At 49.4% G+C, this 16891-nt stretch overlaps 3 protein-coding genes across 3 annotated transcripts; 2 read left to right on the forward strand and 1 right to left on the reverse strand.

Moving 5' to 3' along the window:
* The first annotated feature begins 3336 nt into the window (after positions 1 to 3336).
* LOC117853590 (uncharacterized mitochondrial protein AtMg00810-like) lies at positions 3337 to 4816 on the forward strand. Its single transcript, XM_034735907.1, has 3 exons — positions 3337 to 3480; positions 4179 to 4480; positions 4678 to 4816. The coding sequence occupies exons 1-3, from the start codon at positions 3337 to 3339 to the stop codon at positions 4814 to 4816; spliced, it is 585 nt and encodes a 194-aa protein (XP_034591798.1).
* A 2115-nt stretch (positions 4817 to 6931) lies between these two features.
* On the forward strand, positions 6932 to 10369 carry LOC117852269 (protein BZR1 homolog 3). The gene is made up of 2 exons (XM_034734287.2): positions 6932 to 7403; positions 9105 to 10369. Exons 1-2 carry the CDS (start codon positions 7152 to 7154, stop codon positions 9930 to 9932), a joined length of 1080 nt encoding a protein of 359 aa, XP_034590178.1. The 5' UTR covers positions 6932 to 7151; the 3' UTR covers positions 9933 to 10369.
* A 1319-nt stretch (positions 10370 to 11688) lies between these two features.
* On the reverse strand, positions 11689 to 16385 carry LOC117852268 (uncharacterized). Its single transcript, XM_034734286.2, has 5 exons — positions 16037 to 16385; positions 14400 to 15263; positions 13390 to 13590; positions 13105 to 13300; positions 11689 to 12095 (listed from the first exon to the last, which is right to left on the reverse strand). The coding sequence occupies exons 1-5, from the start codon at positions 16208 to 16210 to the stop codon at positions 11914 to 11916; spliced, it is 1617 nt and encodes a 538-aa protein (XP_034590177.1). The 5' UTR covers positions 16211 to 16385; the 3' UTR covers positions 11689 to 11913.
* Between the last annotated feature and the right edge of the window lie 506 nt (positions 16386 to 16891).

The raw sequence follows: 16891 nt of genomic DNA on the forward strand, positions 1-16891 counted from the left end.
GCAGTGGAATGCGGGGGTGGACTGGTGGGTCCAGGACCTGTGTCGAGGTGCAGACGGCGAGTGTCCTCGGAGCAGGAGAAGCTCCGTCCATGAGTCCGCCCTCAACTTCGACTACGACTCCGACCTCGACTCCGGGCACCGAGCCCCAAGGGTCATGAAGACCATCATCCAGGAGTCCGTCGGCAGCACACGTGGCCTTGGAGTGGTCCTTGGTGATGAAGGTGAAGCTCCAGGTGCGGGAGATGTGGGACGCAGTCCGGTACGGCGACATCGACAGCCACGAGGACCGGCAAGTGCTCGAGGCGTTGCTCGCCGCGGTCCCAATGGAGATGGCGACGAACCTCTCGGGGAAGAGGACTACCAAGGCTGCTTGGGACGCTATTGCTACAGCCCGAGTTGGCAGCAACCGAGCCTGCAAGTCCACTCTACAGAAGCTTCGGCAGGAGTGGGATCATCTAGCTTTTGAGCTAGGCGAGGATGTCGATGACTTCGCCCTCCGCCTCTCCAGCCTAATGCAGCGGCTGGAGAGGTACAGCGATGATGAGATCAACGAGGAGAAAGCCATGGCGAAGTTCTTGTGCGTCGTCTCGAAGAAGTACTCGCAGCTCGCTATCTCCATCGAGACGCTGCTCGACCTCTCGACGTTGTCAATCGAGGAGCTGACAGGGCGACTCGAGGCGTTCGACGACCGCGAGGAGATGCCGTCTGGCGAGCCCATCACCATCGGTGGCAAGCTCCACCTCACTGAGGTGCTGTGGATCGCCCGCTAGAGGGAGTGGAAGATGGGGGAGCCTTCTTCCTCGATAGGAGGCCGCAGGCGTGGCAAGCCGCGCAAGGCGCCGAGGGTGGGGCGCGAGGAGGTGCCCATGGCGGTGCCGCCGACGAGCGCAAACCGGCACGAGACGAAAAGTGCCACAACTGTGGTAGGACTGGCCACTGGGCCTAGAAGTGTCATCAGCCAAGGCGTGGCCAGGCCCAGGGTGTGGAGGAGGAGGAGCCGGCTCTGTTGTTGGCTCACGGGAGCATCAAGCTACTTCCAGCGGCATCGGTTGCGATGGCTCTCCTCCACCTCGACGAGCCGCACGCGCACGTCTTCCTCGGTGATGGTTACAGTGATGACAAGATTGACGACTGGTTCCTTGACAGTGATGCCACACACCACATGATTGGGTGCAGGGAGTACTTCTCCGACCTGAATGTCGACGTACGCGGCTCCATCAAATTTGGCGACTCTTCGGCCATGGACATCAAGGGCATCGGCTCCGTCGTTCTCGTTGCCAAGACTAGCGAGCACCGACTCCTCACTGGAGTCTTCTACATCCTAGCACTGAGAAACTCGATCATCAGCCTTGGGTAACTGGATGAGAGTGGCTCGCGCATGGAGATCGACGGCGGAGTGCTCCGGATTTAGGATCGACTATAGCGCCTACTTGCCAAGGTGGAGAGAGGGAGCAACCGCCTCTACGTCCTCTATGCGGAGGTAGCGCAGCCCCTCTGCCTTGCTGCTCGCTGCGATGATGAGGCTTGACGGTGGCACGAGCGCTTTGGGCACCTCCACTTTAAGACCTTGAAGCGGCTCAGCACTGAGGAGATGGTGCGGGGCATGCCGTGCGTCAAACACGTGGAGTAACTATGCGACATCTGTGTCGTGACGAAGCAGAGGTGACACCCCTTTACTCGCCAATCGAGCTTCTGAGCCAAGGAGTGGCTTGACCTCGTGCATGGCGACCTTTGCGGGCCGGTGACGCTAGCTACACCCGGAGCACAGCGCTACTTCCTACTACTTGTCGACGACGTCTCCCGATACATGTGGGTGGTCCTCCTCGACACCAAGGGAGCTGTTGTGGACGCCATCAAGCATGTTCAAATTGCTGCAGAGAACGAGTGTGGCCGCAAGCTGCGCGTACTGCGCACTGATAATGGCGACAAGTTCATGACGGCTGAGTTCGCGTCATACTGTGCCGATGAGGGGATCCAGTGCCACTACTCCACGCTGTACACCCCGCAGCAGAATGACGTCATCAAGTGGCACAACCAGATGGTGGAGGCCATGGCTCGGGCCCTCCTCAAGCAGAGGAGGATGCCAGTCATCTTCTGGGGAGAGGCGGTGCTGACGGCTGTCTACATCCTCAACTGCTTGCCCACCAAGGCTCTCGACGGCATGACACCATACGAGGCTTGGCATGGGCGCAAGCCAGCGGTCGCCCACCTTCGCGTCTTCATCTGCCTCGCATATGTCAAGGAGCTAGGATATGTTGGCAAGCTCGACGATAGGAGCACCATGGGGGTGTTCATCGACTATGCGGAGGGGGTAAAGGTCTACCGCATCCTTGACCCGGAGACACAGCGTGTGCACACGGGGCGTGACGTGTGTTCGACGAAGGGCGAAGCTGGGCATGAGGCAAGATGGTGGATGACGGCTCGACTCCGATGTACGACGACTTCACTATCGACTATGTCCACTCCAAGGGAGCTGGGGGAGTGGGCAGCTCTTCTTTGCTGAGTGTGCCTACTCCAGTTCCCGGATCTCCACCGATTCCGGCGAGTACTACTCGGCTACGACGAGCTCTCTCCACCATAGCCGACCACATCACACGCCCCTGCACCGGCAGCTACTTCTCCGAGCACACCTGCACCAGCACCGGCTCATGACGAGCACAGCCCAGTGGAGTTCGCCACTCCGCTCTCTCACGACGAGGACCACGTCGACACGTACCACGACGGTGAGCCTTTGAGGTATCGCACCATGGAGGACATCCTCAGCGACCAGCCGGTGCCGGGCTGGTGCCTCATGACATGGAGGTGGAGCTGCACCTCGCATACGACGACAGCGAGCCTCGCTCTTTCGCTGAGGCTGAGGGACACGTGGCATGGCGCGCCGTGATGAAGCTGGAGATGGAAGCTATTAAGAAGAACCAAACTTGGGAGCTGGCTGATCTTCCTCCTGATCACCGCGCGATCACCCTTAAGTGGGTGTACAAGCTAAAGAAGGATAAAGCTGGTGCTATTGTCAAGCACAAGGCTCGCTTGGTGGCATGTGGGTTTATGCAGTAGGAGGAAGTTGACTTCGACGACGCTTTCGTTCCTATTGCACGAATGGAGTCCGTGCGTTTGCACCTCACGCTGGCAGCCCAGGAGGGCTGGCGCGTCTACCACATGGATGTCAAGTCGGCGTTTCTCAAGGACGACTTGAAGGAGGAAGTCTACATCCACCAGCCGCCAGGATTCATCATCCCCGGCAAGGAGGACAAGGTGCTGCGCCTGCGCAAGGCCCTCTACGGCTTGCGGTAGGCACCTCAAGCTTGGAATGCCAAGTTGGATTCCACCCTGAAGACTATGGGCTTCGAGCAAAGCCCGCACGAGGTGGCCGTCTACCGGCGGGGCAATGGAGGCAATGCTCTGCTGGTGGGCATCTACGTCGATGATCTGGTGATCAAGGGCATCAAGGAGGAGAAGATGGAAGCGTTCAAGGAGGAGATGGTAGGGATGGCAGTCGGGCGGGTTTGGACCCGAAACCCACGAGTTTTCGACCTGATTTTGGTGGGGGCAGGTCCGTTTTCCCCCTGCGGGTTTGCGGGTTCGGGGACTCGAAATTGGGTGGGGCGGGGGTGGGTTTCTAATCTCCCCGCGGGTGACGCACGGGGCCCCGAATTACATTCCAGCCCAAAAATTAGATGTAGCCCAACCCAACAAGCAATTGGAAACTCTAGATATATAACTCTCTCAACCCTATCATCTTCTACAAACTCCACAGTCTGGCCCTCGCCCGAGCACCGCGACTCCGCGAGCGCTGCCCCTCGCCCACGGCGCCACCAGCCGGCCGGCCGCGCCCCTCGCCCGTGCGCGCCTGCATCAAGCGCCGCTGGCCCCCCGCGCCTCGCCCAAGCGCCGCCGGCCGCTTGCCCCCCTTGTCCAACCTGTTGTCTTGCTCAGGTTTCGGGCACCCACGGGTTTCGGGGGCGGGTGCACATTGTCACCCGAAACGAGGTTTGGGTTCGGGGCGGGTTTTATTCTCGGGTTTCGAGGGTGGGTTCGTGGAAGCTCCACCCGACTCCGACCTGCCCCGTTGCCATCCCTAGGAGATGAAGGCCACCTTCCAAATAAGTGACCTGAGGCCTCTCTCTTTCTACCTGGGGATCAAGGTGCACCAGGATGACTCCGGTATCACATTTTGACAGACCGCCTACGCCAAGCGTGTCATTGAGCTGGGTGGGCTCACCGACTGCAACCCAGCTCTTACTCCAACGAAGGACAGGCTGAAGTTGAGTCGTGACAGCACGGCTGAGGAGGTGGATGCTACACAGTACTGGCGGCTTGTGGGGAGCCTTCGCTACCTCACCCACACACGGTCGAACTTGGCGTTCATAGTCGGCAACATCAGTCGGTTCATGCAGCAACCAACGACAGAGCACCTGCAGGCCATCAAGAGGATCCTCCGCTACATTGCGGAGACTCTCGACTATGGCCTCCACTACTCGAGGTGTCCCGGGACGGCACACGTCATCGGCTACAGTGATAGCGACCACGCCGGCGACATCGACACCAGTAAGAGCACGAGCGGGATGTTCTTCTTCCTTGGCAAGTTGCCAAGTTAGCTAGCAGTCAGTCAAGCAGCAGGTGGTGGCCCTATCCAGCTGTGAGGCCGAGTACATTGCTGCTTCTTCTGCTTCGACTCAGGCTCTCTGGCTCGCTCGGCTGCTCGACGATCTCCTTGGCAAGGATACTGAAGCAGTGGAGCTTAGGGTGGACAGCAAGTCCGCTCTGGCTCTGGCGGAGAATCCCGTCTTCCACGAGCGAAGCAAGCATATCAGAGTGAAGTACCACTTCATCCGAGGTTGCTTGGAGGAAGGAGTGTCTGGACGAACTACATCAACACCAAGGATCAACTCGCCGACCTTCTTACCAAGTCCCTTGGAAGGATCAAGTTCGAAGAACTTTTCTCTAGAATTAGGATGGTCCAGTTGCTGCTCAAGACACGCAAGACTTAGGGGGAGATTGATAGAATAAGGGGGTGTTTGGATACCCCATGCTAAAGTTCAGCACATGTCACATCGGATGTTTGGATGCTAATTAGGAGTATTAAACATAGACTAATTATAAAACTAATTGCACAGATGGAGTCTAATTCGCGAGACGAATCTATTAAGCCTAATTAGTCCATGATTTGACAATTTAGTGCTACAGTAACCATTTGCTAATGATGGATTCATCTCGCGAAATAGCATAGGGGTTCTGCAATTAGTTTTATAATTAGCTCATGTTTAGTTCTCCTAATTAGCATCCGAACATCCGATGTGACACTGCTAAAGTTTAGCACCTAGTATCCAAACACCCCCTAAGTCATGTGTGTGTTGGGTGTGTGTTTTTATCTATGTGCATATGTGCACTTTATCTACTTAGATACCATTTAGATGTTTTTCAGATGTTTTGTTTAGCTTCCAAGCCACCTGCATATGGTTGGTCTATCTGTACTTAAAGACCCTTTGCGGGGGTGGTTAATGAGAAAGTGCATCACTTCCTTGTGCCCGGTCATCCTTCTCTGGTATTATCAACAAAAACATCCCGGGCAAGTTTTCGTTTGTTGTGCTCACCCGCCATCTGCAGCTCGTGAACTGAGAAAATGGCCGTCACTACAAGATGGTGCAGACAAAAATTGTAAAATAGCACGCAGATAAAAAGGGGGAACGTCATCCACTGAGCACATACATGCCCCGTCACGTACGCTCACGCTCCATCCAAAAGTCAAAGAGGGGGGGCCACGCTCATGGCCCATACCACAGGGATTTTTTCCCCTTCCCTTTGGGATTTGGTCCTTTGGAAAACACGATGCCGGGAGGAGGGGGAAAAAAATGATTATTACGTGCACAACACTACCAGTACCGATGCACTATGCAACACTAGCGGTGTACCACACGCATACACCAAAGCGTCATCGAGCTGGGCGCTGCCGCGCTGCGCCGCCCGGATTCACGCACGAAACGCCCGGCAACGCATCGAAACTGGCCCCTCCAAAGCCGGGCGAACAGACGGACGGTGGTGCGAATTTGCGATGCAATGCAAACAAGGCAAGCAAGCGGCGGCCAGTTTCGACTTCGAGACCGGATCACCGGATGCGTTTCTTGGCAGCAGGCAGCAGGCAGCAGCAGCGTGACTGCGGCGCCCGCCATCGCAGGGAGCGCAGGAGGACTCAGGCCATGGCAGGCGCCGCAGCAGTAGCACAGGCAGCGTGGCAAGGCGTCGTCTGGTGGCGAGCGTGCCGTGCCGTAGGCCTCCCCCCTCGCCGCGGATCCCGAAGCCGTTTCCCATCCTTTCTTTCACCCTTCTTTCGTCTTTCCCCCGCCCCACCGCGCCGTGAGGTCCCCACCCCCGCCCACGCGCCCGAGCCACCACCCGGAAACCGAGACGAAACCGGCGGGAGGACACGAAACTGCCAAGCCAGCGAACCGTCCCGGCCGGCCCGGGCGCGTTCACGCCTTTGCCCAGTTTCCCCCGCTCGATTCCCTCGTTTCCTTCCCCTCACGCGGCCCCCGCCCGCCCGGTTCGGTCCGGCTCGCCCGCACGGCCCGGTCCGCCTGTTGCTCGGCCGGGCGCGCCCGGGGGCATGAAGCATGATGATTGCGCTCTGACGAGACGGCGGATGCCGCGGGCCCCACCACCCATTCCCCGTTTGACCGCGGGACACAGCGGGGGGCCCCGCGCGTCAGGGAGCGCGGAGTCGTACTTCGCCCAACCTGGGCCCCGCAACCCGTCACGTTTAACCGTCTCCCTGCCCGGGGTACCAGAAATACCTTCCCTACCCCTGGCCCCGCGGCGCGTGCCATCCCTTCCACCGGGCCCCCGCCGCGGGGGCAGAACCGGAAAGCGCCCGCTGCGAAAGAGCGAGCCGGTAACTGGCATCACCGTTACAGGCCAGCCACCCTCACTCTCACTCCCTCCCCCAGCTGGGTTTACAATAGGAGCAGCGTAGCAGCGGCAGTAGCAGCGGCTGCGTTCAGACTACTACTTCCTCCTCCCTCTCCTCCGGTTCTCCTCCTGCTCCTCCCCAATTCCACCCCAGAAATAATAAACAAAGCCAGCGGGCGAGGCGAGGCGAGCAGCGGCCGCAAGGAGGCCGGGTGCGGGGCAGATCCGCGAGATCCGGCCGGCCGCCGATGACGAGCGGCGCGGGGGGCGGCGGCGGCGGGGGCGGGCTCGGGGGCACCCGGGTCCCCACGTGGCGGGAGCGCGAGAACAACCGCCGCAGGGAGCGACGCCGCCGCGCGATCGCCGCCAAGATCTTCGCGGGCCTCAGGGCCTACGGCAACTACAACCTCCCCAAGCACTGCGACAACAACGAGGTGCTCAAGGCGCTCTGCAACGAGGCGGGGTGGACCGTCGAGCCCGACGGCACTACCTACCGCAAGGTATCAGTCCATCCCTTGCTTTGCTTTGCTTCGGTGGCTTCGATTCCGTCTCTGCTTTGCGCCACGAGTAGAGCTGCTTCGTTTCGTTTTGTTTTGTTTTGGTTGCTTGCTCCGTAGAATTGCTGCGTGAGCAATCGTGTCTGCGGCTACTGCGATCTGAGAAGCGCTGCACCGTGTTTGCTTCCTTGGTTGTTTCGACTAGCACGTAGTTTCGCCGGAGATGCTTGCTCCGTTCTGTTGGGATTTTTTTTTGCATGGATGCTCGTGCTGATGCTCTGTTCTGGGATTGGGAATGGGAACGCAAAATGTGGCGATTTCGATGATCCAACGGATCCATCTTTGGATGCGCCGGCTGTGCTGTGCACGTCCCTGAATTGTGTTGGGTTTCGACCAGTTTTACTTGCTTCGAGCTCTGATTGTTTCTTCGGGACGCATTGCTTTGCTGGGGGTATTATTAGCCTGTACTGTTGTCGCTTGTCGGGTCAGGAAATGGGAGCTCGATTTGCTACCAACGGGGGATGCAATGCGGCTAGATTAGTTCCGCAAGCTCTAGAATTAGGATTTCCAAAAATTATTTCTTTTTAGATGTCAAAAGAATACTGCTTCTGTTTTGAAGCACTGAAGGCAATTTTTGGCAATGGCCTGCTTTGTTTGTCACACCGGTTTTGTAGTTTATAGTATGGTCAAAATCTAAGAGCTAAACTGAAGTTTTTTCTTTTACCAATTGCAACATTTCCTTGGTTCCAGAACAGGTTCGATTCTGTTTAGGATTCTGTTGGGTTAAAGTAAATGATGAAGTCATAGGCTTGCTAATATGAGCATGACAGGCTGCTGCATACCACATCTGGCTTGATGCTGTAAAAGAAGGGGTTACTGGTTAGCATCAGAAAAGCACAAAGCGTAGTCCAAAATGATTCTCTTGCCACAATCTTTTTGCCATGTGCAAATGCTGCCATTGCTTTCAGAAACCAAAAGCAGTGTTTTTTTACTTTGCTTTCGAGGCTTGTTCCAAATTGGTGGTAGATAAGAAGAATTTGAACTTACGCAAGAAAAACCCACGAAAGGGGAGATCTTGAAACTACCATACCTTGGGTTGTTTGGTTGCCGTTGGTCTGTTCAGTATGCAGCGCTTGTGTTCACTCACTTGTGAGTTGTGACTGCCTTGTTTTTTTTCTTTTTCCAATGGTGAGGTGGGCTTTGCGCTAACAAGTTAAACTTCAGATGTAGTCTAATTTGAAGCTGGTTTTACAAGCTTTTTTGTTGCTTCTCTCATTTTTTTTGATAATTGAAAATTTGGAGGATTGTACTTGATTTACATATAGAAAATGGTCTATTTTGTTTGTAAGTTGGTAGCCAAGATATTTAAATTGCAGAGTGTTGCAACTGCTTCATCAAATCTTCTCTATAATGTGTTTGAAATTGCTTCTGTATAGAATGGCCTTTACCAAAAAAAAGGTGAATAAGCAAGTAGTTGATTTCATGGGAAATTACCATGTTATTATAGTTTAAACTTGGCATGCTTCTGTCCGATTTGTTCTCTCAATTGCTGTTAGAGGCAGCTGCTTCAGGACAATTTCCTTTCTGATAAAAGCAACTGTTTTCTGCTTCGCAATAGTTCATCAGTGTAGTTAAAGTATATTTTTGGATTGAACCAATTGCATATGTAATTGCTTATTGTTGATGAATCTCTCCATGTTTCAGGGATGTAAACCAACAGCAGCGGAGCGTCATGATCCAATTGGAAGATCTGCATCACCAAGTCCTTGCTCTTCATATCAACCCAGTCCAAGGGCTTCATACAACCCGAGCCCTGCATCCTCCTCCTTTCCAAGCTCTGGATCCTCATCTCACATCACTCTTGGTGGGAACAACTTCATTGGTGGCGTTGAAGGCAGCTCTCTTATCCCATGGCTGAAGAATTTGTCCTCGAGTTCCTCAATTGCCTCCTCCTCCAAGTTCCCACAGCTTCATCATCTCTACTTCAATGGTGGCTCCATCAGTGCACCAGTAACACCACCATCCAGCTCCCCAACTCGCACACCTCGCATCAAGACCGACTGGGAGAACCCAAGTGTTCAGCCACCATGGGCTGGGTGTGGATCAAACTATGCATCTCTTCCCAACTCCCAACCGCCAAGCCCTGGGCACCAGGTTGCTCCAGACCCAACATGGCTATCAGGGTTTCGAATTTCATCTGCTGGTCCTTCATCTCCAACTTACAGCCTTGTGGCACCGAATCCTTTCGGTATTTTCAAGGAGACTGTTGCCAGTACCTCAAGAATGTGCACCCCTGGACAGAGTGGAACATGTTCTCCGGTGATGGGTGGTGTGCCAATCCATCATGACGTCCAGATGGTTGACGGCACCCCAGATGACTTTGCCTTTGGGAGCAGCAGCAATGGCAACAATCAATCACCTGGCCTGGTGAAGGCATGGGAGGGGGAACGGATACACGAGGAGTGCGCCTCGGATGAGCACGAGCTGGAGCTCACCCTTGGGAGTTCAAAGACCCGTGCTGATCCCTCCTGATCTTTCTGCAAGAGTCAGTGCCTCTTATTCGCCTGGGAATTACATTTCATATTTATTTGGACGGTGCTCCTCTATTTTATGGGTTCAGTGTTTGTAGAAAGAGAGAAGGGATTCAGAGATCGTACCGTGGTCCTCTGGAGATGATATCCATCCTCTTTCAGGGATCTGAACTTGTTCTAGCCTAAGCAAATGGTTAACTTATTTATTTAATTTTTTCTTCCTTTTTTCTCTTTATCAAGAAACGAAAAAGAAAAAAAGATGCAAGGAAAAAGGGTGCTTGCAGGAAACCCTAAGACAAGTTGAAGAAATTCTGTCATCCTTCAGCAGTAGCTGAGATTCCTGTGGCATTCATGTGCCCTTGTAAATTAGCTCCAGTTGTCCTTGATATGACTATTGTCGTTGTAGTTGTGTCGAAAGTGTGTACATTTTATGGCTCATCCATTGGTTCTGTCTTGCCTTTGCTGATTAATGTGTTTACAAGTCTAGGTTACAATTTTTTAGGATATCCTTATTCCAGATTTTCAGCATCAGGTTAACACATGGTGCAGACATATTCTACTATTTACATTGATTTTCTTGCATCAAAATTCCAGGTGAGGAACCTGTATATGTGATAGCCATGTGTCTTAAGAGTAGAACTGTCTGATTGCTATGTGGTGGGTTGGAGTTAATTGTTATTTTCTTCGGAGCCAGCCAGTCAGCTCGTGCTATTTCACTCGGATTTTCTTGCAGGACTGTTGTTATTGTTATGGTAATGGTCTCAATTTTGGCTCAGGTATAGCTAATAATATAATTCAAAAGGGATATGGCAGTTCTTGTTGACGAAAAAAAAGAAATGTAGGGTAGAAATTTATCACGTGGACTTGATAGTATCTGGTTTTGATTTATTTTTTCCTAATACAGGGCATGCCATCTCTTATGTTATCATGTTTGTGGAGATACCTTATGCTCAAATTGTCCCCATTGTACTTCATATTAGTACTTTTTTTCTTGTCCAAAAAAAATAGTGCAATATTTTCGCAACATATGTTGCCAGGTGCCTGCTCGATTGTATACGGGACATATGAAACCCCAAACCGAAAAGCTTCCGCTGCTGTTTAGCATCCTCTGGCATATGAAACTATTTTCCAGATTGGCAATCAGTTAATGTCTTTTCTATTGAGAATTTACCATTGTGTGGGGGTGTTTCTGTGGCATCCGCTTGTTCTCAGTATACAAAACCAGAATCTGAATAACATGGCATCAATGAAGACAAGCGGCCGTCCATGCAGGCTGTTCCAATGTCCTCCACGGATTCACCATGGCGTGCAGCTGAATCTGCACGACACAGGACTGGGGGTCATGTGCAGCGTACACAAAAAGGCTTTGCTACGGCCATAAAATCGGGTTTCAAGAACTGTACCTACATGTTAATGCCATCGTCATACGGATTATTAGGAAAAGTGGAAAACACGAGCAGGACTGCCGGCAGTAGTACGATCCATGGCCTTTGTACTCTACTGACAGATCCAAACGAGCTTCAGGTCCTTGCGACATATGGTCCCCACCCTGTTTCCTCAGGAAGACACTTTAACAGTACTCGAGGAAGAAGATATTTAAGCACTAATGACAATATAATATATGTACCCAAAAGGCCTGGCGCATTTGAAAGAAGTTGGTTCAAACGTCCAGATGAAGATTCATGAACATCTCATCTCCAGAAATGTAGGAGCAATATGATGGCAGCAGAGGATTCAGAGTTAAACTTCAGCACCAGTTGAACCAATGGATTCCCTTTCTTTTCTCACGAAATGTAGCCATATTTACAACATTTACAGAGTGGTTTGTGGTTCCAAATACATCTGTTTGATGTGACAATGGATGGCCAAGTGTACACTCGCTTCATCACCAGCTAGGAAATAAGGTAAAGAGGGCAAATCGATCACCCAGAAACAATTCACCAGGTGGCCTATGTTGCGTGTCAGAAACTAAAGACAATGGTTTACTTTTCAATCTTATCAAATAATATGGATAAAGCTTTGTACAGAGTGGCGGCAGCAGGTGGCCTGGGCATTGAGCCAAGAAGGATTTCTGATGCCTTTATGGGCCCGCCATAAAATCGGGCATTTACCGAGTCTCGAGTGGAAACCACACTTCCATTCAACGCGCAGCCCATGAAGGCACCTGCCAGAGAAATGAAGAACAGATGGTGAAGAAAAAAGCAAAGTTAATGAGACAAAAATGTCAGTTCAATAGTAGAGTTAAACAGATATATTCATCCTTAAATCAATAATACAGATTAGCAATCAAAATAAAAACTGAAAACACCTGTGCTGCGTTCAACAATAATTGATGAAACCTGTATGAACAGTGCTGAAAGAATGAACATATCAAATGATGCTCAGCTTTGCTCTACTGTAGCACTGACTATATACGCCTATACTGACAGTGTGATTCAACGTTCCTCCAGCAATATATGTTGATTTATTAGATTATCTAGGTGTCCTACTTTGAAGCAGCTACCTGCGACAACTATCATGTTTACCTTTATTCAACTGCCTGGAAGTTGAAGCATTGCAGAATCAGATATTAGCTGCCATAACCAATATCCAATGTGGCCACCACAGTGACCACATGGCTGAAGGTCTATGAACCATATTTGTTCCAGAAATAAAAATCTTGGTCTACGCTACACGTGATTGTAGAAAACTGGACTCTTCAGAAATGATAGAAATATGTGGTCAAGAACAGTCACAAACTACTTTGCACAAATGAAGAAACTAATGAGTCCAATTATAATATTCAAATTCTGTTAGTGCAGAAACGGAAGTATAGGGTCTGATTGTTTGTCAGAAACGTGCTGCTTGGACAAAAACTCACCAGTAAACAGATAGAACTGGATGGAAATTAACAACATTAGTGCAATTAGGAATTCTTAACTTGTATTTATGGAACATTTTTAATTCCACTGATATAAGGAGTTTACAATCAAGAAATACGAGATTAATGCGAGTCAGTCAAGGAACTGGCAGCTTGTCACTAATGACTAAACTAACTGTATTCTATAAACTTTGTCCTGTCTATTTTTTTTTACTGACTGGTGACTAGTATTAGGAACATTAGGAGATTACTTTCACTACAGCAATGTGGTCAAATTGTAATATTAAAAAAAGGAAAACTCATTAAACCACACCTTTGCTACAACTGTATGTGTAACAGGCAGCATAACCACCATCACCAGCACGGAAATCAGCCTCTGCCGCTCGTCCAAGATGACCAGCAGAGGCACTAATACCAGCCCCAATTGACATATGTGCATTTCCACTGAAAGTTTTGATGGCATCTGTGTTCCTAAGAACAATAATGTAGTCAGCTAACTCGCCTCCAGCCTGAAAGGTACAAAATACGGACAAATGCTTCAAGTGTTAGAAGGCCTTATTTATAACAAAAACACAACCTTACTTGATGAAATGATCACCTGAACTCCATATCCAAGACCACAAGTAGAGATGGCAGAAGGAGGGGACCAAGAACCATCAGCTCTGCGAGAAACCACTAGCCCAGTACCAATTTTGTATGTAAGCATCATTCCAACCTTTACCACAGTGATTATTGCAAGCCCTTTTGCTTCTCTGAGAATTGAATCAGGGATCGACTTCTCAGCTTTTAGCTCTCCCACCTGAATATTGCAAGCATAGAACATTTCATGATTACATCCCACAGGCAGAATGCACCCAAAAAAGAAAAGGAAAAAAAGACTAAACTTTATTGTGATCCTGAGATTCTGAGAAGCATACGGCTAGTTAATAAATGGAACCAACAAAACTGTAAAGACAACACTGAACCATGGTATTGGCAAATGCAGGAAAAACATTAAAGTTCATTTCTAAGGCGGTTTCCAAGATATGTTATACAGGTTAGATCACTTATTCATGTCCTAAGGTGGAGCAAAGCCTTTTTCTGTCTGAACAAATAATGTTTGAGATTTGGACCAACCAAGCCATTGTGACAACTAGGATAAACGTTCCTAGTGATAGCTTGTCACATATATTCCAGGTGCATTGAGAAGCTAGGCATTGTGCTACAAGTTTGTAGAGAAACATGATTTGCCAATGCTTGGGAAGCATGAAAGCCACAATCCAAATTTCCTTTTTGTGAAACATGAATGACATGGCACAATCTATAGATTGGGTATAACTATTGGAATGGATTCTCTTGAATCATCATTCAACCATAATTCATACAGGGACAATTTTTTTTTGGATCCTGTAGAGTGTAAATTATTTACATAGTTTCAGATGGGCTGAAGATTTAAAACTGCCTATAACATTTATAATTGACAGCTAAGAACTGCTTATAGCATCGGAGAGCCACTGGTTGAGCAGAAAATGTGTTTCAAGAATCTGAGACACAGGAACAAATGTTTTCTAGGAAAAAAACAGTGAAATAATTAAGAACAGGAGGCACAAAAGTGTAGGATATGAATACCTTACAATAGCCATATATGGAATTTGCAGCTTTGTATATTTCATACTCCATTTTGGTTGCCCATGGGATGTTTATCCACGACCTCAAGGTGCTCAGGTCTGTTAAGTCTTGAGTTGGAAATTGACAAGCACGACTGAATCGATTCATCAAATAAGGTTGAATGCACTCAAGACGCACTCCACAAACATCACAGACCCTTTGAGGATCTGAAGTCATGAACTTCGGGGGCATCAAGCTTCTACCCTTTGAACAGCCACCACAAAATATCCCACCACAAAATCGGCAATGATGGCGAGTGCAAATTATTGGATGAAAACGTGCTCCGCAAAGCATGCAAGAAGGGGCAGCACTATCAGGCAACCACTTTGTTGGTTCTGTCTCAAGGAGAGCATGTTCAGAGCCAGCACTGATATCTTCAAGTGTTTGAGCCTTATCCTTCAAAGCCTCCTCAAGGAAAAAATCTGAAACCATCGACATGCCATACCTCCCAAGATCAAATGACGCAATAGATAATATTTTATCTTTTCCTGCAACAACCATCTCAGACAGCACATCCCACATTGTGATCTCCATATTTTCTTCATCAATATCCCACTGATATTCTTCTTCTGGAAAGCATCTACTATTATAACCAAACCCCTTTTGCCACTCCTCATGATCATGTTTTGTCATTGGTGGAACAGAAGCAGGTACCCATATGCCTGTTTGCTCACAAAGTGGGAAACTATCACAGATTTTTTCTCCGGATTCCTTCATGGTTGTCATCTCATCGCTGAACTCATAAGCATTGGCAACACCAAGGCTTCCTTCCTTGAAATTTGTTGGAAGATGATCCTTTGCTGCTGGCTCAAATATGTGGGGGCCCTGGTTTTTGCAAGAAACCATAAATAATCTGTGTGAAAATACATATATACACAACCTTTTGGAGGCATAATCAAAATATACAATCTAAGCCAACCGAGCAGTCACTCTATTATATTATATTTTGACAATTTAGAAGTGTCCATACTAAGAAAGAGTATAGGCTGGCCAAATCCTCCTATTGAAGTCTTGTCTTGGTGCATCATCAAATTTTTGGTTTCCTAATTCCTCGTATTGAACTTCTGATTAATGAAAATATGACTTAAGTTTTAGACAAACTAAATGAGGTAGGGGCACTTTGGAAGATATATAAAAGTGTAATGAGGGAGTCCAGACACTGATCATGGTTCGGACATAGGAATGGATGGATTCGTAAGCACATACATCACATGCTTCTAAACATAGGGAAAAGAAGACCAATACACCAAAGTACTGAACACAGATAGAAAACAGTAAAACACTACTCGGCAAACATGCATTTTTTGCACCAATCCTATGGTAACACTCGAATCTAGAACCAAGGCAAATTACTACGCTCCACCTGCGTGACAACACGTTAACCAGCAACAGAGCACATCAACAGCGTCGCGCAAATTTAACAAGCAGAAGCCCGAAAGCTCCCACCTTTTCCACCACGTGCACCAATGCTAACCGCCTACGTAATCAGAACCGCAGTTCACCAATCTAGGAAGAAATCATATCGCAGCTATTCCAATCTACCGGCGGGCGAACTCATACTCAGTACCAGATGAATCGAAGAGGGAGTACTCGATTACCGCTTCAGGGGCGTCAGGCGCGTCGGGCTCCTCGTCCCACATCACGAACCCGTCGCAAGCCCTAGACTTCTCCTCGCCGTCGTCGGAATCGGCGGTGGCGGCGGCGGCGGGGACCTGCGGGGGCTCCATGTCGTATGGCTCGATGGGAGGGTACAGGCGATCAGTTTCCGCCATGTCCGAAGTACCCGGTGGCTCAAATTCCGGCCGCTCGTATCGCGTGGGGATTCGGGAGGATTGGCAATCGGGACTTGCTTCAGGAAATTGGAATACTGTTTCGTGAAGAAGGGGGTGAGATGATGGAGGTCGAAACCGGGGAGGAGAGGGAGACGGGAGGAACAAGTTAAAATTTCGTGATAGATAAAAGAATATAGAATAGTTCTACTAAATTATGCAGAAATAAAAGGAGGCTTACACTTCATGATAAAGTTCTAAGTACTGCTAATGCACGAATACTAATCACATGCACACAAGCTTAATTTCTTAGAGCACAAATAATCCCTGAAAATCCTAATTCAACTGCGATTTGACTGATGTTCCAAAAACTGCCAATGTAATTTCTGAAAATAAATGCTTTGCGGTGACTAGAGATTGCATACCTGCTGAAAAAAAGTTAAGCATGTTGCTGCATCTATGAAAACCCCAAGACAAGGATGAATTTTACTTAGATTAATCCGTCTTTACACAGTTTCGTGCGTGTGTTAGTTTGTGAGAGTACAACTCATGTGCTTCATATTATTAGCAATATTCAGATTGCATCTACCGTGTTCTTGTTTGTATTCTTCGATTTGCATGCAGATATTAGCCTTCGTGATGAGGTCAATCGGGCGCGTACGGTTGATAACCAGAGAAGAAGTA

This window comes from Setaria viridis, chromosome 4, assembly GCF_005286985.2.
Source record: "Setaria viridis chromosome 4, Setaria_viridis_v4.0, whole genome shotgun sequence".
Lineage (NCBI taxonomy): Eukaryota > Viridiplantae > Streptophyta > Magnoliopsida > Poales > Poaceae > Setaria > Setaria viridis.

Coding starts and splice junctions, on each gene's coding strand:
- LOC117853590 (XM_034735907.1), top strand. CDS start 3,337: ATGGGCTTCGAGCAAAGCCCGCACGAGGTGGCCGTCTACCGGCGGGGC. Junction 3,481..4,178: donor AAGCGTTCAAGGAGGAGATG/GTAGGGATGGCA, acceptor ACATTTTGACAG/ACCGCCTACGCCAAGCGTGT. Junction 4,481..4,677: donor TATGGCCTCCACTACTCGAG/GTGTCCCGGGAC, acceptor GCTTCGACTCAG/GCTCTCTGGCTCGCTCGGCT.
- LOC117852269 (XM_034734287.2), top strand. CDS start 7,152: ATGACGAGCGGCGCGGGGGGCGGCGGCGGCGGGGGCGGGCTCGGGGGC. Junction 7,404..9,104: donor ACGGCACTACCTACCGCAAG/GTATCAGTCCAT, acceptor TCCATGTTTCAG/GGATGTAAACCAACAGCAGC.
- LOC117852268 (XM_034734286.2), bottom strand. CDS start 16,210: ATGGCGGAAACTGATCGCCTGTACCCTCCCATCGAGCCATACGACATG. Junction 13,591..14,399: donor CCATATATGGCTATTGTAAG/GTATTCATATCC, acceptor TGCAATATTCAG/GTGGGAGAGCTAAAAGCTGA. Junction 12,096..13,104: donor CACATACAGTTGTAGCAAAG/GTGTGGTTTAAT, acceptor TTTCTCTGGCAG/GTGCCTTCATGGGCTGCGCG.